Below are 20,558 nucleotides of genomic sequence, written 5' to 3'. Positions count from 1 at the left end.
ACATTATAGGAATCCCAGAAAAAGAAGAGAGTAAAGGGGGGGGGCTGAAATTTTATTTGAAGAAATAATAGCTGAAACTTACTAAATTTTTGAAAGGAAACAGATATCTAGATCCAGGAGGCACCGAGATCCCCCCAGAAATTCAACAGAAAGAGGTCCATATCAATACAAATAGTAAATAATATGGCAGAAAGCCGTGATAAAGGAAGTACTTTAAAGCAGCAAGAGAGGGCCACCGGAGTGGCTCAGTCAGTTAATCATCTGCCTTCGGCTTAGGTCATGATTCCAGGGTCCTGGGATTGAGTCCCAAATCAGGTTTCCTGCTAGGCGGGGAGCGTGTTTCTGCTTCCTCCTTTCCCTTTGCTGCTCTCCCTACTTGTGCTCTCTCACTCTTCCTTTGTCAAATAGATAAATAAAATCATTAAAAAAAAAAAAAAAAGCCAGCAAGAGAAAAGAACACAGTTACTTATAAGATGAGACCCCATAAGGCTATGAGCAGATTTTTCAGCAAAAACTTTGCAGGCCAGAAGGAAGTGGCATATTCAAATATATTCAAATATATTCAAAATGCTGAAAGGGAAAAATCTACACCCAAGAGTACTTCTTTCAGCAAGGCTATTATTCAGATTAGAAGGGGAGATAAAGAGTTTCTCAGAAAAACTCTTGAAGTTTTTCTTTAAGAAAAAGTTCATTATGTTCATGACTGCTACACAATCCCTACAAGAAATATTAAAGGGGACACTTGAGCAGAAAGGAAAGACCATAAGTGAAAGTATAAAAAGCCAAAAACAAACAAAAACAAAAAACCACAAAATCAATAAAAATAAGTATTTTTATACAAGTAAATCAAAGGATCCATAAGACAAAAGAATGTAAAATATCATACCATATACCTAAAACATGGTGGAGAGAGAAGAATAGGTTCAAACTTAAACAACCATCAACTTAATACAGACTGCAATATGCAGAAGATGGTAACCACAAATCAAAAACCAGTGATAGATATGCAAAGAATAGAGAAAAGAATCTAAGTGTATTACTAAAGAAAGCAAACCAACCATGAAAGAGAGCAAGCAGAAAATCTATAGAAACAACCACAAAACAAGTAGTAAAATGGCAATAAATACATACCAATCAGTAATTACTTTGAATGGAAATGAAATAAATGCCCCAATAGAAGGACACGGGATTACAGAGTGGATTAAAAAACAAGACCCACCTATATGCTGCCTAAAAGAGACACATATCAGACTGAAAGACACCTACAGATTGAAAGTAAGGGGATGGAGAAATATTTATTATGCAAATGGATGTCAAAAGAAAACTAGGGTAGCTGTACTTATATTGGACAAAATAGAGTTTAAAACAAAGACTGTAAGAAGAGACAAAGAGGGACACTATGGAACAATAAAGGGAACAATCTAACAAGAGAATATAACAGTTGTAAATATTTATACACCCAATATGGGAGCACTCAAATATATAAACATCAATAGTAAAAAACGTCAATAATGTAACTGATAACAATACAATAATAGTAAGGGACTTTTATACCCCACTTACATTGATGGACAGATCATCCAAAGAGAAAATAAAGGAAATGGTGGTCTTGACTAAGAAACTGGACCAGATGGATTTTTTAAAAAATATTTTATTTATTTATTTGACAGACAGAGATCACAAGTAGGCAGAGAGGTCAGCAGAGAGAAGTGTGGGGAAGCAGTCTCCCTGCTGAGCAAAGAACTCGTTGTGGGGCTCCATCCCAGGACTCTGAGATCATGACCTGAGCCAAAGGCAGAGGCTTAACCCACTGAGCCATCCAAGTGTCCAACGACCAGATGGATTTAATATACATTTGAGAACATTCCACCCTAAAACAGAAGAGTATGCCTTCTTTTTAAGTGTACATAAAACATTCTCCAGGATAGATCACAGATTAAGCCAAAAAGCACGTCTCAAACACTTTCACAAAATTGAAATAGTACAATTCATCTTTTCTGATCACAACCCTATGAAAGTAGAAGTCAACCACAAGAAAAAAAATCTGGAAAGGCCACAAATACATGGAAGATAAATAACATGCTACTAAACAATGAATAGATCAACCAGAAAATAAAAGAAGAAAAAAAAATACATGAAAACAAATGAAAATGAAAACACAAAGTTCCAAAATGTTTGGGATGTAGCAAAAGTGATTCTAAGAGGGAAGTTTATAGCAATACAGGCCTACCTCAAGAAGCAAGAAAAATCTCAAATAACTTGTCTTCCAACCTAAAGGAGCTAGAAGAACAAACACAACCCAGACCCAGAAAAATAAAATAAATAAATATTAGAACAGAAATAAATGATATAGAAACTAAAAAAATTAAATTAAATTAAAAAGAGGGGCACCTGGGTAGTTCAGTTGTGCTTGGGTGCCTCAGTCGGTTGACAGTCAAACTCTTGGTTTCAGCTCTGTCATGATCTAGGGGTGGAGATATCAAGCTCTACATGGGGCTCTGTGCTCATCATAGAGTCTGCTTGTCCCTCTCCCTCTCCTCCCCACCCCCTGCTCTTTCTCTCTCTCTTTTTTTTCTATCTCCTTCTCTCTTAAACAAATAAATAAAAAAAACTTAAAAAAATAATGGAACTTAAAAAAAATCCAGATAAATGAAACTAGGAGCTGGTTCTTTGTAAAATCAACAAAATTCATAACTCTCTAGCCAGATTCATGAAAAGAAAGAAAGGAGACAGAAAAGCCCCAAATTAAAAAAAATCACTAATGAAAGAGAAGAAATAGCAATAAAAACTTCAGAAATACAAACAATTGCAACAAAATATGAAAATTTATATGTCAACAAATAGGATCAATGGGTAAATTCCTAGAAATATACAAATGACCAAAATTAAAACAGTAAGAAATAGAAAATTTGGACAGACCAAATTAAGTGCAATGAAATTGAATCAGTAAAAAACAAAATAAAGCAAAAACAAAAAACCAAAAAACAGAAAACCTCCCACCAAGAAAAGTCCAGAACCAGAGTGTGTCCCAGATGAATTCTACCAAACTGTTAAAGAAGAGTTAATATCTATTCTTCTCAAATTATTACAAAAAATAGAAGAAAAAGGAACACTTCCAAATTTATTCTATGAGGCCAATATCACCCTGATACCAAAACCAGATACAGACACCACAAAAAAGAGAACTGCAGGCAATATCTCTCCTGAGTAGAGATGCAAAAATCCTCAACAAAATATTGGCAGACAACATTTAAAAAAAAAAAAAAAAAATATATATATATATATATATATATATATATATATATATATGATATTTTTAAAATTTGTTTTGGATTTTCTTTTTTTTTTAAGATCTTATTTATTTGACAGAGAGAGAGATCAGAAGTAGGCAGAGCAGCAGGCAAAGAGAGAGGGGGAAGCAGGCTCCCCGCTGAGCAGAGAGCATGATGCAGGGCTTGATCCCAGGACACTGAGATCATGACCTGTGCTGAAGGTAGAGGCTTAACCCACTGAGCCACTCAGGTACCCCTCAAAAATATATTTTAAAAAATCATACACCACAATCAAGTGAAATTTATTCCTGGTATGCCAGGTGGTCAATATTCTGAAAATAATCTTAGGGATATGTCATATTAATAATACAAAGTATAAAAACCATATAATCATTTCATTAGATGCAGAAAAACCATATGACAAAGTACAGCCATTCCATCCATGATAAAACCATATCCATTCATGATAAAAACCCTCTAGCACTGAAAAGTTGGTGTAGAAAGAAATTACCTCAACATAATGAAGGCTTTATATGAAAAACCACAGCTAACCTCATACTCAATGGTAAAAAACAGAAAGTTTTCCCCTTATCGTCAGAAACACGATAAGGTTGTCCACTTTCACCACTTTTATTCAACATAGTACTGGAAGTCCTAGCCACAGCAATTACACAACATAAAGAAACAAAAGGCATCCAAATTGATAAGGAAGAGGTAAAACTCTATTTGTAGATGACATGATACTATATAGAGAAAAACTGAAGGACTCCACCAAAACCCTAAGGATTCTGCCATTAGGACTGATAAATGAACTCAATAAAGTCACAGAATACAAAATCAATGTACAGAAATCCTTGAAGAGTCCAGGCATTAATTTCCTTGACATCACCCACAGCAACATTTTTCTAGATAGGTCCCCTGATGCAAGGGAAATAAAAGTAAAAATAAACTATTAGACTACATCAAAATAAAAAGTTTCTGTACAGTGAAGGAAACATCAACAAAACTGAAAGGAAACCTACTGAATGGGAGAACATATTTGCAAATGAGATATCAGATAAAGGGTTACTATCCAAAATATATAAAGAACTGAAACAACTCAACACCACCCTAAACTAATCTATTTAAAAATGGGCAAAACACATGAACAGACATTTCTGTAAGGAAGGTAGCCAGATAGCCAACATACACATGAAAATAAGATGCTCAATGCACTCATCATCAGGGAAATGTACATCACAACTACAGTGAGATATCATCTCACAGCTGTCAGAATGGTTAAAATCAAAACCATAAGAAGCAAGTGTTGGCAAAGATGTGGAGGAAGAGGAAACCTCTTGCACTTTGGAGGGAATGCAAACTAGTAAACCCACAGTGGAAAACAGTGTGTAAGTACCTCAAAAAATTAAAAATAGAAGTACCTAAGATCCAGGAATTGTGCTAGTGGGTATTTATCCCCCAGATACAGAAATACTAATTCAGAGATGCATGTACCCTTATACATATCGCAGCATGATTCACAATATCTGATCTATAGAAGCTGCTCAAGTGTCCATCAATAGGTGAATGCATAACATTTTATGATTATATCTATATCTACATATAGATGTAGATATTTAGATATATCACATGACTAATGAGATATCTCATTCAGCCATAAAAAAGAATGAAATCTTACCATTTGCCATGACATGGATGGAACTAGAGAGTATAATGTTAAGTGAAATAACTCAGTGAAACACAAACACCCTATAAGCTCACTCATATGTAGAATTTAAGAAAGAAAACAGATAGCAAAGAGGAAACAAAAAGAAAGAGAAAGACAAACCAAACAGACTCTTTATAGAGAACCAGTGGGTAAGTGGGTAGGAGGAAAGGTGAAATACTTTATGGGGATTAAAGAGTACACTAATGATGATGAAAAGAAAAAAAATAAAAGAAGATAAAAGAAAAGAAAAGCTGATTCAAAAGGGCACAATTACAGCATGTTTCCAACTGCAGGACACTGTGTAAGAAAGTAAAACTATGGAGACAGAAGATCAGTGGTTGTCAGAGGGCTTAGAGTGAGGTGGAACACAACGGATTTGTAGGGCAGTGAAACTGTTGTGTATGATTCTGTAAAGGTGCATACATGTCATTATATACTTGTCAAAATCCATACAATGTACAACCTAAAGGGAGAGGTCTTATGTAAACTACTGACTTCAGCTAATAAAAATGTGGCAATGTTGACTTATGAACTGTGACACATATATCACAGCAATGTGAGGTGTGATATATAGGGGAAACTGGGTGGGTGAGGAGAAGGGATCATATGTGGGCTGTATACTTTCTGATTATTTTTCTGTAGACCTCAAACTGCTCTATAAAGCAATATGTGTTAACTTATAAACTTTTATTTGAGAAATGGGAGTTATTCAAATATACTGCCATCTCAATAGTTAGGATTTGTCTTAGAAGACATCCATGTTCCAGTAGATTAACTCAGGAAACCTTATTTTTTTAGTTCTGTTTAAGGGCTACATAGTGAACTAGCAAAAAAGTACAGAGATGTTGCTCAGAGACTTGGCTGGACATGGAAAATTATCAAATGCTGTTCAAAATTGGGAAATATAATTTCATAAGTGTGAAAGATAGATTCAGTCTGCTAATCCATATACTGACTGTGGGTCTCAAGTGCCAAAGCAATCACTTAGCATGTGAAATACCCAAAAGACTTCTTGTCCCAGAGGTTAGTCCTTGAGTTGCTGTTGTAAAGATCTATGTACAATACAGGTATAGATATTTATTTGCACGCACACACACACACACATTCTCTAAATCTCTATAAACAGACATGACATTTTTACCTAACACCTAAGAATATCACTGTGGGAGGTGCTAAGAGGAAATTCAAGATCTACCTTGATCTTGAAAAACCATGCATCTGAAAGGTAAGTTAGAATGGTTTCATGGTTAAAACTGTGGGTGCTGCAGTTAGGATCCCTGATTTGAAAACAGGCTTCACACACCCCTTAGTAATACGATCTTAGGAAGGTCCTCAGGTACCTGAGTTGTCTTCTGTGTAAAATTAGGACACTAACAATAGTTATTTCTTATAGTAGTTGTTACCATTAAATTGGATAATTCATGTAAAGTGATTAGCATAGGTTTTAGGAAAATGCTTTAGCACACTGCAAATTATTTTTACCATTACTGCTACACTGCCCATCCCTGTGCTGATATGTGATATGACTTCTATCCAAATATGGTGATAGTTTCTGTGTGGTTGTTACAGAGCAAAATCAGGCACTGTTGAGAGATACCAGATAAAAGAAGCAAAGCCTGGTGACGGGTATTAAGGAGGGACAGATTGCATGGAGCACTGGGTGTTATATGCAAAAAATGAATCTTTGGAACACTACCTCAAAAACTAATGATGCACTGTATGGTGACTAACATAACACAATAAAAAAAGATAAAGCAGCAGCAGCAGCAAAGCCACAAACTTACCAGGCTAATAAAATTGTGGTGCCTCCATATTTTTAACGGGATAACCATTTTTAAAAAATAGCTCTCAGAGTTGCATTAAAAATAATTTCATCCCAGGATGCCTGGGTGGGTCAGTGGCTTAAAGGCTCTACCTTGGGCTCAGGTCATGATCTCAGTGTCCTGGGATAAACCCTGCATCAGGCTCTCTGCTCAGCAGGGAGCCTGCTTCCCCCTCCCCCTCTACCAGCCTCTCTGCCTACTTGTGATCTCTCTCTCTGTCAAATACATAGAAAAACAAAACAAAAAACCAATTTCATCCCTTCCGTGTGTTTGCCCTTTGATGAAAAATTTTATCTTTTCTTTCTTATTTCAATTTCATATGAGAGAGAGAGAGAGAGAGAGAACAGTGTGAGGGAGAAAAGAATAAATATGTGTTAATTCATATGAAAATATGCCCTATTTATTGTGAAGGGTAGAGATAATCTGAAAAAGGTTTCAATTAACAATTACAGGGATAATAGACATAATGTAATACAGTGTAGCTTTCGATCTAAGTGATGGTGTGACAGGGCCACATGAAAAGTGTACCCTTTGCAGTTTCTAGACTTGTCTATCACTTTGAAAGTTCTCAAGAATTGCAGTCAAAAGCGTTTCTAAACATACTTTGTGCCTTTGCCAAAAGTATTGCCCTTAATTACAAACTTGAGTAATTGAATTAAGATTTTATTGACTTGGGAAAAGAATAATTTTATATTGGAGGGACTTTTTAAAGACAGCTATTTTTATATTATAGTTTTTTGATACATTAAAAGTAAGAACTATTGTTACTTTAAAAAGTTGCTAAAATGTTATCTTATTCTTTGGTTGGTGAGTATGAAAATCGAAATCACTCTGCTCTGTAGATGGGTCTTTCAATGATAGCTGTTGAATGATAATGGACTTTGACATCTTCAGTGACTGTCTTGTTCTGAAAGAGAACACTCTGTACTCTGGATTTTTAGTGTCTTCCTTGATTCTACTTCATGATCCTTGAGAGTGCTTGTTAGGATCTGAATGATGCTACAACTTTGGCATAGTTTAAACTTCATGTTTAAATGTCCATTGTCTTCAAGATTTCAAATGAGAGGCAGATGAGTAAAACTTTTTCTTTACTGTAGCAAAAGTGTAGGGTAAGGAAACATCTCTCAGACTATCAGGATGGGAAACGAGACTTGGAAGCTTTATACTGGCCCGTTATGTATCAGTCTGTCATCCAACCCATGACCTCCCCTTAAGATTTTTGTCAAAGAATGGAATATTAACCATCTCCAGACTTCTATGTAATGTTACCGAGAAAAAAGAAAACGACTTTTCTGTATTTAATTAATTATTTTTTTATTATTAGGCAGACAAAAATTATACACATAACATGGTTAAAAATTCAAAAGACATATACATACATGATGTGGTTATAGCAATTAGGTTTACACAAATAAAGATTTCAACCCTTATTATTCTGATTTAATTTTTTTTTCCAGAAAGAACTAGATAATCCATAAGAGAGGTGATATTTGCTTATAATCATTCAGGGTTTTAAAAATTATTTATTTATTTATTTGTTTGTTTGTTTTGGTGGGGGTTTTGTGTGTGTGTGTGCTTTGTTGGTTGCTGTTCTTTGAGTTTTGTTTTATTTTGTTTTGTTTTGTTTTGTAAGCTCTAAGCCCAAAATTGAGGGTTGAACTCAAAACCTGGAGATTAAGAGTCACATGCTCTACCAATTGAGCCATTCAGGCACCCTTATTCGGATAATTAATAGCTTTTCTCAGACCATTTTATTTTCCTTCCAGTTCACCATGTCAAAATTAATGGTTAGGTTGTCACTAGGATAAAAGAATAAATATTTGTTTTCTACTAGTGTGCACTATACCTATTTTCTCTCTGTCATATAACAGACTTGGGACACCTGTCCGTAAGACCATGTAATTCTACATCCACTCACCTCAGTGCCTTTCTGCTGACTGGAGTCCCAGGATTAGAAGACTTCCAAATCTGGATCTCCATCCCCTTCAGCTTCATGTACCTTTTGGCTGTGATAGGAAATGGCCTGGTTATGGCAGTGGTGGCCTGGGACAGGAACCTCCACGAACCCATGTATCTCTTCCTGGCCATGCTGGCACTCAATGATGTTCTCCTTTGTACTGTCACAGTGCCCAAAATGCTTATTATCTTCTGGCAGGGCCCTTCCCCATCAACTTATCCTGCATGTCTCACACAGATGTTTTTTGTTCATGCTCTGTTCCTCTCTGAGTCTGCTGTTCTCTTAGCAATGGCTTTTGATCGCTACGTGGCTATCTGTGCACCACTCCATTATGCAACCCTACTTACAGGCTCTCTCATCAGCAAGGTGGGCCTGGCTCTGCTGGCTCGGAGTGTGGCTGTGGTCACTCCTGGTGTCCTCCTCATTCTCCGGCTGCATTTCTGTCGGAGCAATGTCATCCACCATACCTACTGTGAGAACATGGGCATTGCCAAGTTAGCCTGTAATAGCTATGCCCTTAATAGCATTTATGGACTCACCGCTGCTCTCCTCACCACAGGGCTAGACTTTGTGCTCATCTCCCTGTCCTACTGGCTAATCCTGAGAACAGTCTTCCAGCTACCTTCCAAGGAAGCCCGGACTAAGGCCTTTGGAACATGTGGAGCTCATATATGTGTCATCTTGATATTTTATACTCTGGCCTTCTTTTCCTTCTTTACCCATCGCTTTGGAAATCATGTACCCAGACATGTCCTTATCCTCCTGGCAAACCTCTACTTACTGGTGCCACCTACCATGAACCCCATTGTTTATGGGGTAAAGACAAAGGAGATAAGGATGCGTGTCCTAGGGCTCTGTAACCAACCAAAATGACCCAAGGGTTATGAAGCAACAAAGAATAGATGAGTCCAGGGTAGAGGATCAGACTTAAATGTCAAGTGTGAATCAACCCAGGCAGATCTATCCCCAAAACACCTAACCTCTGGATAGAACTTAAAATACTCACATTTCCCAATGCTGCCTTCCCAGCAAAGGGTAAAAAGGAAGGTGCCAGGCAACTGCTCCAGTACCATGAAAGGGTATCTCAACATATTAAGGTAATAATCAGTGGAGTCACTGTAATAGCATAGGTGAGTGAAATATCCATTTTGTACTACAAAATGCCTCTCTTAATGTCAGTTTGCTATGGAAAATCTTAGCATTGATTGTCATTGATGCCTGGGTGGCTCAGTCAGTTAAGCCGCTGCCTTCGGCTCAGGTCATTATCCCAGGGTCCTGGGATCGAGTCCCGCATTGGGCTCCTTGCTCAGTTGGGTGCCTGCTTCTCTCTCTGCCTTCGCCTGCCACTCTGCTTGCGCATGTTCTCTCTCTCTGACAAACAAATAAATAAATAATCTTTTTTTTTCCCAATTTATTTATTTTCAGGAAAACAGTATTCATTATTTTTTCACCACACCCAGTGCTCCATGCAAGCCGTGCCCTCTATAATACCCACCACCTGGTACCCCAACCTCCCACCCCCCGCCACTTCAAACCCCTCAGATTGTTTTTCTGAGTCCATAGTCTCTCATGGTTCACCTCCCCTTCCAATTTACCCAAAAGCACATACCCTCCCCAATAAATAAATAATCTTTAAAAAAATACTGAATTCTAATAATTCTATGTAACAAATGCCCTAATATGTCCTTATGTATTGTATAGGGCATATTCTTTAAATCCTTCCTTCCTTTACTCTTTCTCTTAGCTTGTCTGTTTCATATCTCCTTCAATACTTTGTTGCAATAAAGATATTTTTACACACAAAAGAAAGTTACTTTGATTGGGTTAAGTAAACAAAAAAGCAGGATCTGAGGAGTGGCATGACATGCAAAGAATTTGAGTACCTATGACTCAGGAAGGAGAAAGTCAGGCTAATTGCCCCATCTTGGGTCAGGTTGCTAAAACCGCATGACTCTGTCACATCACTTAACATTCTGGTTAATGGGGATGAAATTTTGTCAAAGAAATTCTCCAAAAAAAAAAATCACAGCAAACCAGCAGGATTATGTTCACTGGATTCATTTAGCTCTTTAAATAAAAAAAGCACATGTAATTTTCCTAGTGTAGCTTTTCACACCCCAAACCTTCTTGCTAATTGCATTCTATATTACCTGGGACAAACGTTATCATCTATAAATCTATCTGGCAAAATTCCTGGAATGTAATACCTTTTATCCTATAGAAAATGTCCACCCATTGATTAATAAGAGTTAAAATTTTCCCTAGCATCAGACAATAAAAATGGGTATCATGAGCATAATATAAACATATACATGGTCTAGTGGTTGAAGTAGTTGATGGAATGCCTTCAAAATTTTATATTGTTATCATTCTCCTTATTAATGCATGTGGCTATTTCCAGACTCTAAGTGTAGTCAGATCATTTCCAAACTGTACATTTTTGACTGAATTATGTTTTTATTATTTGAGATACCGGATTGGATAACTGAATTACTAAGTGGGATAATGAAGTATTTTGTGGTAATGCTTTGTGTAGAAGACAATACCAGACACTTTAATGACAAAGGGGATAGTGATCTCTGCTATTATTTTTTCTTGCCATTGTGTTTTGCAACAAGAAGACTTCTGCAGTATCAAGAGGATTAAGGTATAACCTAAAAGATAACGTTTGACATTATGAAAACAATTGCATTGCATTTTGCCCAGTGATTGGGGATTTGTATACAAAAATGAATTATGATTTGGGTTTCTGGATCACTTACACATTCTGCAAGATGGCAGAGAATGTTTTCAAAAGACACTCATGACTTTGTCAAGCAAGGTAATATGAGTAAGAGTGCCTCCTGATTTATAAATCCATATACAAATGAGAAAGACATTTCAGTTATATTATTGTAGTTCTAGGCAAGAACAAGAGACCTCCTGTTTTTGGAGCACCAACTGCTTGCCAGAAGACTAAACTCTTGCCTTCATTAAGGTTCCAGAACAAGATGTTTCTGTTCTCAACTCATAGTACCAACTTATCATTCATTCATCCATTCATTCATCCATTCAAATATTCAATCACTCATCTCCTCACTAATGATATTCTTTGGGAAAAATTATCTTAGTTTAAAAATATGCAGTTTTCTAAATGTTTTTGATAAAATATGTTATGATTATAATGCAATTATAGTAATAAATTTAATGTAACATAGTAAATAATAATTTGTGTGTCCAAATATTGCATTACCTATGTAGGTATTCCTTTAAAATAGTTTTATTCATATGCAAAATGTAAAATCTAAGGTGCAGTAAGTAGCTTAAACATATTTCTGTGAACAACAACAACAACAAAGCCTAATACAACATTGGTTTTCTTTTTTGAAGCATAGATGCTAGGAAAGGTATCTTCAGCATCACAGGTTGAAAATATATTTTGTAGGGTTCTTGGGTGGCTCAGTTAGCTAAGTTTCAGCCTTCAGCTCAGGTCATAATCCTGAGGTCCTGGGATCCAGTCCGGCATTGGGTTCCCTTCAGTGGGAAGTCTGTTTCTCCCTCTCCCTCTGCTGCTCCCCCCTGCTTGTGCTTGCTCTCTCTCTCTCTGTCAAATAAATAAATAAAATATTTTAAAAAATACATATTTTATATTTGAAGTTCTTATTTTAAAAATGATTATTAGGGATGGCTGGGTGGCTCAGTGGATTAAAGCCTCTTCCTTCAGCTCAGGTCATGATCTCAGGGTCCTGGGATGGAGCCCCACATGGCTTCGGGCTCTCTGCTCATCAGGGACCCTGCTTCCCCCTCTCTCTCTGTCTGCCTCTCTGCCTACTTGTGATCAATGTCTGTCAAATAAATAAATAAAATCGTTAAAAAAATAAAAATAAAAATGATTATCAATAGTTAAATATTACTTATACAATGTACACCATGATCATTCTCAAAATTTTCACTTTTCCTATCAATTTTATTTAATTATTTATTACACCACATATTATCTAATTATGATGTTTATACATCTTTCTTTTTTTTTAGTTGACGCCCCTTACTTGAAGTGAATGTGCTAAAAGGAGAAGGGTAATTAGAATTAGAATCAAGAAATAGGATAATATGGTGGAAGCATAATAGTTGGGTTAAAACCAGATAGCAGATATAAGTTGTAGATATACTCCATGTGCCTGAAATTTGAAATCCTGATTTTAAGTTAGTAAACTCTCTTTTTTTTTAAAATTATTATTTATTTATTTATTTTCAGAAAAACAGTATTCATTATTTTTTCACCACACCCAGTGCTCCATGCAAGCCGTGCCCTCTATAATACCCACCACCTGGTACCCCAACCTCCCACCCCCCCGCCACTTCAAACCCCTCAGATTGTTTTTCAGAGTCCATAGTCTCTCATGGTTCACCTCCCCTTCCAATTTACCCAAATTCCCTACTCCTCTCTAACACCCCTTGTCTTCCATGCTATTTGTTATGCTCCACAAATAAGTGAAACCATGTGATAATTGACTCTCTCTGCTTGACTTATTTCACTCCACATAATCTCTTCCAGTCCCATCCATATTGCTACAAAAGTTGGGTATTCATCCTTTCTGATGGAGGCATAATACTCCATAGTGTATATGGACCACATCTTCCTTATCCATTCATCCGTTGAAGGGCATCTTGGTTTTTTCCATAGTTTGGCGACTGTGGCCATTGCTGCTATAAACATTGGGGTACAGATGGCCCTTCTTTTCACGACATCTGTGTCTTTGGGGTAAATACCCAGGAGTGCAATTGCAGGGTCATAGGGAAGCTCTATTTTTAATTTCTTGAGGAATCTCCACACTGTTCTCCAAAGAGGCTGCTCTCTTTTATTATATGACATGTAGGTTCAGGACATGTCAAATCTTTTCCTTCAAGACTTTTTTTTTATATCCAAACTAGTCATTCTTTTTCAATAATTGATTCATTCCTTTCATCATTTATATATTCAATAATTATTTAATGTCAATTTTATGCCAAGCACAATATTCATGCTTACAGGCAGCAAACTCTTTGAAGCACAGTTGCTATACTAGGTAGAACAAGATATGTAAAATATATTACTAATTATTACATAAATACTGTGAACCATAACACGTTTTTAAAGTTTTATTTGTCCCCTTTGTTTATTTTTTGCTTTGCACAATTATAGCTGTACCAGCTAAGAAAATTCAGTTGCATTTGCAAGTATTTTTATACAACCCTATACACAGCCAGGTGCCAGATAATTTCAGAATCACAAGGAGAGATAGTTTTGTGTGTTGAAAACAGTTCTAGTTAAAATTGTGAGACATTCATCTTTAGCTGTTTCCAGCTATTACAAATTTATAAGTAGCTACACCCCAATGAGTTATATTGCTACATGAGTGAAATTCCTCATAGCCAAGGATACCAAAGATAATATTTTTTACATTTAAATAAATAGTATGGCTGCACCAACTTGCATTCCCACCAACAGTGTAAGAGGGTTCCCCTTTCTCCACATCCTCTCCAACACATGTTGTTTCCTGTTTTGTTAATTTTGGCCATTTTAACAGGTGTAAGGTGATATCTCAATGTGGTTTTAATTTGAATCTCCCTGAGGGCTAATGATGATGAACATTTTTTATGTATCTGATAGCCATTTGTATGTCTTGATTGGAGAAGTGTCTGTTCATATCTTCTGCCCATTTTTTGATGTGTTTGCCTGTTTCGTGTGTGTTGAGTTTGAGGAGTTCATTATAGATCCTGGATATCAACCTTTTGTCTGTACTGTCACTTGCAAATATCTTCTCCCATTCCGTGGGTTGCCTCTTTGTTTTTTTGACTGTTTCCTTTGCTGTGCAGAAGCTTTTGATTTTGATGAAGTCCCAAAAGTTTATTTTCGCTTTTGTTTCCTTTGCCTTTGGAGACGTATCTTGAAAGAAGTGGCTGTGGCTGATATTGAAGAGATTACTGCCTATGTTCTCCTCTAGGATTCTGATGGATTCCTGTCTCACATTGAGGTCTTTTGTCCATTTTGAGTTTATCTTTGTGTACGGTGTAAGAGAATGGTCGAGTTTCATTCTTCTACATATAGCTGTCCAGTTTTCCCAGCACCATTTATTGAAGAGACTGTCTTTTTTCCACTGTACATTTTTTCCTGTTTTGTCAAAGATTAATTGACCATAGAGTTGAGGGTCCATATCTGGGCTCTCTAGTCTGTTCCACTGGTCTATGTGTCTGTTTTTATGCCAGTACCAAGCTGTCTTGGTGATCACAGCTTTGTAATAAAGCTTGAAATCAGGTAACATGATGCGGCCAGCTTTATTTTTGTTTTTCAACATTTCCTTAGCGATTTGGGGTCTCTTCTGATTCCATACAAATTTTAGGATTATTTGCTCCAGTTCTTTGAAGAATGCCGGTGGAATTTTGATCGGAATGGCATTAAAAGTATAGATTGCTCTAGGCAGTATAGACATTTTAACAATGTTTATTCTTCCGATCCAAGAGCATGGAACACTGTGGAGATTCCTCAAGAAATTAAAAATAGAGCTTCCCTATGACCCTGCAATTGCACTCCTGGGTATTTACCCCAAAGACACAGATGTCGTGAAAAGAAGGGCCATCTGTACCCCAATGTTTATAGCAGCAATGGCCACAGTCGCCAAACTGTGGAAAGAACCAAGATGCCCTTCAACGGATGAATGGATAAGGAAGATGTGGTCCATATACACTATGGAGTATTATGCCTCCATCAGAAAGGATGAATACCCAACTTTTGTAGCAACATGGATGGGACTGGAAGAGATTATGCTGAGTGAAATAAGTCAAGCAGAGAGAGTCAATTATCATATGGTTTCACTTATTTGTGGAGCATAACAAATAGCATGGAGGACAAGGGGCATTAGAGTGGAGAAGGGAATTTGGGTAAATTGGAAGGGGAGGTGAACCATGAGAGACTATGGACTCTGAAAAACAATCTGAGGGGTTTGAAGTGGCGGGGGAGTGGGAGGTTGGGGGTACCAGATGGTGGGTATTATAGAGGGCACGGCTTGCATGGAGCACTGGGTGTGGTGAAAAAATAATGAATAATGATTTTCTGAAAATAAATAAATTGGAAAAAATAAATAAATAAATAAATAAATAAATTTAAATACCAAAAAAAATAAAAATAAAAATAAATAAATAGTATGCTCTTAATTATTAAGATGCATTTAACCCAATGGATTATAATCATAGACTTCACGTCATAATATCTGGAGTGTTTAAGAAATGACAGAATCTCAATTTTTATAAAATTAAAATTATTTCTAAAAATTGAGCAAGAGAAAAATATGCATATTGTACTTTTCTATTCCAGAGGAAACTAAATATCCTTAGTATGGTATAACATGAATATAAACTTTTGAAATATGATGTGGATACATTGCTAGGCTTTCTAACTTCTGCTTTGAGCTCTAAAATGCCTTTATGTCAAGATAAGATTTTTCTCATTGTTAAGAAAGAAAGAAAAAGTAGATATCCAGAGACACTGATATTACAAGAAAGGGAATAGTAAATTCCCTGACAAATGCAGAGTATCAGGAAGCAAAGATACATGGATTTAATATATTTAATGAAGAATTAACAGATAAATCACCCTGGAAAAGATTGGAATTAGAAATGGAAGGGTGGGGTGCCTGGGTGGCTCAGTGTGTTAAGCCGCTGCCTTCGGCTCAGGTCATGGTCTCAGGGTCCTGGGATCAAGTCCCGCATCGGGCTCTCTGCTCTGTAGGGAGCCTGCTTCCTCCTCTCCCTCTCTCTGCCTGCCTGTCTGCCTCCTTGTGATCTCTGTCTGTCAAATAAAGAAATAAAAATTTAAAAAAAAGAAATGGAAGGGAATAGGTGGAAATGATTTCTATGACACTCCACTCCAATACATTTATATTTAAAGGGAATTTATGAAGTACATGTTAAGCTGTATAGTCCCAATGGACACCAACTCTACTATAACCACTTCTCAACGTACTCTGTTGACTCTATTTCTGTTCTTTACTCTTTTGCTGGCAATCATGATGACAACATATCTAGAGCACATAAATAAGTATGTATTTAAATCATTTAGATTGAAACCTTCATTGCCTTGAGGACATGCCTACATCACAGTAGAACTGACTTTTGTGGGGAAAAGCAGATGGAAGATTCCTTGGCGGATCTGTTTCGTCTTCACACTATAGATGATTGGATTGAGCACAGGTGGCACCAATAAGTAGACGTGAGCCATGAAGATATGGATGAGTGGGGAGGAGTGTTTGGCAAAACGATGGACGATAGAGAGCCCAATCATAGGCACGTAAAGGATGAGTACAACACAGATGTGGGATGCACATGTGTTGAGAGCCTTAAGCCTCCCCTCACGTGATGCAATTCTTAATATTGACTGAAGGATACACATATAAGACACAAAAATACCCAGAGAGTCCATGCCCCACAGCACAATGACCAGAAGCAACCCATATATAATATTAAACATGGTGTCAGCACAGGCAAGGTGAATCATGTCCTGGTGTAGACAATAGGAATGAGAAAGGGTGTGGGAGTGGCAGAAAGGAAAGAAGGCCAACCGGGCCAGAAGTGGAATCATGGCAAAGGCACTCCTAAGCAGAGCTGCAATTCCAATTTTAGCAATAAGTCTTGGTGTGAGAATGGTAGCATATTGTAGAGGGTGGCAGATAGCCACATAGCGGTCAAAGGCCATGGCCAAGAGCCCAGATGATTCTGTGAAGGAGAAAGTGTGAATAAGAAACATTTGGATCACACAGATATTGAATTGGATTTCCCTGGAAATGGACCACAACACCCTGAAGAGTGATATCATTGTGGGCATGGACATGCCCATGTCAGTGAGGGAGAGCATGGCCAGGAAGTAGTACATGGGCTCGTGGAGCCTGGGGTCCGTCCGAACAATATGCAGGATGGTGCAGTTGCCCATTATTCCAACAAGGTAGAGGACACAGAATGGGATGGATATCCAGTGGTGAAATTCCTCATAGCCAGGGATACCTGTGAGATAGAATGTGGAGGACAGGGTATTACTGGAGTTTATGTTTGCCATGGAGCTCACTGTTAAATCACAACCCAGTTTCAGGATCCCACTCCAGTGGGGAGGGCAATGATAAGATCAGCATCTGAGCCTGGAAAGCAAAACAAAACAAGTGAAACTTCAGTGCTTTCTGTAAACACTCTTCCATTCATCCCCACATTTCTTGCTCTTTCTTCATTGCATTGCTGAGCATGGCAAGTTACGTAAAATATCTACTTTACAACCACAAGGACTTTTCTTCTTGCCTCTCAGATGCAGACCCATTGACATCCTGTCTAAATATGGACAATCTTCTTCTAAATACACTATGAGGAGCAGTATATAGACAAAGGGTTCTAGATTCCAACTTTTATTTTATAGTTTTCTTCCAGAATTTCCTTGGTGAGGGCTATTGATTTTAACATTACTCTTTTTTAAATAACTCCTTCAGTGATTTACATATACTGCCTTATTCTGCCTAAGAACATAGATTTTCAGGAATACTAGAACACCATGCAGGTACCTTTACAAGATTTGGGCAAGTATGGGTCAGCAGTACTTATGAACATAAGCAGGTCTTACTAACATATCCCCAGTTATAAATTGAAGGAATAGGCCTGGCAACTAACATTGCCAGAAGCTAAGTATGAGTTAAATTAGACTTAAATAAAATAATTTTGAATTTAAAAAATATAATAATTAAATATGGAATTTCAGATCTTATCAGTCATTTAGAGAACTGGCACCTTCTACAAGAAAAAAAAAAAAGAAAAAGAAGTGATATAAGGAAAGACAGAATAGTAAGTCATGCTTCAAAGCAAAAACAAGAGAAAATAAGATTAGGAAAAGAAATGATAATGTTCAGAAAAACACCTGATCTTGAAATGAAATCTTTCCTACACAGAACAAATGAGAACATTTATTTCCCCCACAATAGATGCCTGTACTTCTTCTGTGGTCAAGAAAAACATCTCTGAAGCAAGAAAGATCAGCCACCTCTCAACATCTCACTTTCCCATCACTTGCCAAGAATTCCTGCTTAACAAAATGCTCTATTGAGAATTTATAATCCAGGAGACAGATTACTTGCGGTTGTAAAAAAATAGCTTGTCTCTTCCTATCATGTAAAGTCTATGTTCATCCTTTAGGAACTTCAAATCTCTTTCAATCTTCTCTAGCTCCACACAGATAAAACCTGAATTCAGCAATTTTGACTGGAATAGTTAATAATCACAATTTTCTAGGAAATGGAAGACCAGTAATCTAGAAATCAAATAAGCAAATGTCAGAGATAGATTCAATCTCTCTGACTACTCACATTACAATTGAAAACTGCTCACATATTGTATACCTGGTGCCTATGGTCCTATTTTCTTCAATCTGCCTGGCTTATTACCACCACAATTCCTTCTTCTCTTGCCCTGGGCTTGCCCCTTCACCTTATTTTCTTCCTTTCTACACTTGAACCCATTACCAGATTCTCCAGTATTATTTCTTTTTTATGTTGATTATTTTCCAATATCTCATCCCTAATCCAAACATAGAAATATGGCTTATTTTTACCTCACTCCTTGGTCAGTTCAGACCATTTCTCCAATTTTATAGGGGCTCTCTCCCTCTGCCACGAAGAGGTGAACTTGAAGTTTAATTTAAAACTGGAAGATACCTGAGCTGGAGGCCAGTCTGAAGCAGCTTTATCATCTCCATGACTTTCTATTGAGGTTTTAGGAAACAACTGTCCACCATTCCCCTCATTCAGACTCTCCCTCTGCTTCCACAAACCTATCCACGTTGGGAATATTCTGGTTCCAAGGCTTCCTCACTTTTTAAGTGGGACAAATTGTTGATTTTCCCCTGTAGCAAAGTAGCCTCATCTGTGAACTGTAGATAAAAACTATTTGACAGGATTGTGCTTCAGAATAAAGGAGATCCTGTGGGTGAAATACTTAACCTAGAGCCTTACATATAATGAACATAAAATAATGGTGATAATGATGAAGACAACAATGACAACAACAATATTTCTTTGAAGTGTAATGGAAGGAAGTAAGAGATGAAGAGACTCTGGAGTATCCTTCCAGAGAGGAAACCCCTGAGTGGGCATCTCACAAAAGTGACCTAGGTCAGCTGAGTAAAGTGAAAGATACCAGATTCATCTCTGTGTCATCTAGTGAAAAATTCAGTATTGCCATAGGTATAAACTGCTTCATGTTCTTTTACTCTACTCCCAAATTCTTCTGGTAATTTTGATAGCTTTACTTATATACTTTTCATTCTATTCATTGCCAAATTGAGAAAAAAAAAGATACATTTCAGGATAAAATGGGAAGTCTCTTGAAGAAAAGCAATGAGATTTGGGACTACCATGAACTTGGAATCTGAGCAGCCATGTTAGTATTCTGAAGTTGCTACAACAACAAATACGCACCATATTCCATGTATTCACTAGGATCTGCCTTGCCTATTATCCCACAACTCCTGTATTTTGACATGGCTTCATTTTGACTGCCCAACTCCTACTACTTCTGATCCTGTAATGTAAACTTCATTCACATGGCCTTGTGATGTCTTCTACCATTCCTCTGAGGAGGAGGATGGTGTTTGAGGACTTAGTTTATAAACTCAAAGACTGAAAGGAGTTATAATTTGGGGTTTAGATTTGTGAGTCACAATTAATGTCATATCAAAAGCACTGATATTTGGGATTCTTGGAGTCTTTGAAGGTGATCTGATACAATCTCAATCACCCTGGAATCTCCATTCTGTC

The 20,558-nt window shown here is 37.1% G+C and overlaps 2 protein-coding genes across 2 annotated transcripts; one reads left to right on the top strand and one right to left on the bottom strand.

The window, feature by feature from the left end:
• Positions 1 to 6,192: 6,192 nt before the first annotated feature.
• Positions 6,193 to 9,633, top strand: LOC122913523 (olfactory receptor 52Z1-like). The gene is made up of 2 exons (XM_044260220.1): positions 6,193 to 6,205; positions 8,675 to 9,633. The coding sequence occupies exons 1-2, from the start codon at positions 6,193 to 6,195 to the stop codon at positions 9,631 to 9,633; spliced, it is 972 nt and encodes a 323-aa protein (XP_044116155.1).
• A 7,231-nt stretch (positions 9,634 to 16,864) lies between these two features.
• LOC122914154 (olfactory receptor 51L1-like) lies at positions 16,865 to 17,824 on the bottom strand. The gene has a single exon (XM_044260786.1). The coding sequence runs from the start codon at positions 17,822 to 17,824 to the stop codon at positions 16,865 to 16,867; it is 960 nt and encodes a 319-aa protein (XP_044116721.1).
• Between the last annotated feature and the right edge of the window lie 2,734 nt (positions 17,825 to 20,558).

Source organism: Neovison vison, chromosome 7 (genome assembly GCF_020171115.1).
Source record: "Neovison vison isolate M4711 chromosome 7, ASM_NN_V1, whole genome shotgun sequence".
NCBI classification, from domain to species: domain Eukaryota; kingdom Metazoa; phylum Chordata; class Mammalia; order Carnivora; family Mustelidae; genus Neogale; species Neogale vison.
This window is presented reverse-complemented; position numbering and strand designations above follow the sequence as displayed.

Coding starts and splice junctions, on each gene's coding strand:
- LOC122914154 (XM_044260786.1), bottom strand. CDS start 17,824: ATGGCAAACATAAACTCCAGTAATACCCTGTCCTCCACATTCTATCTC.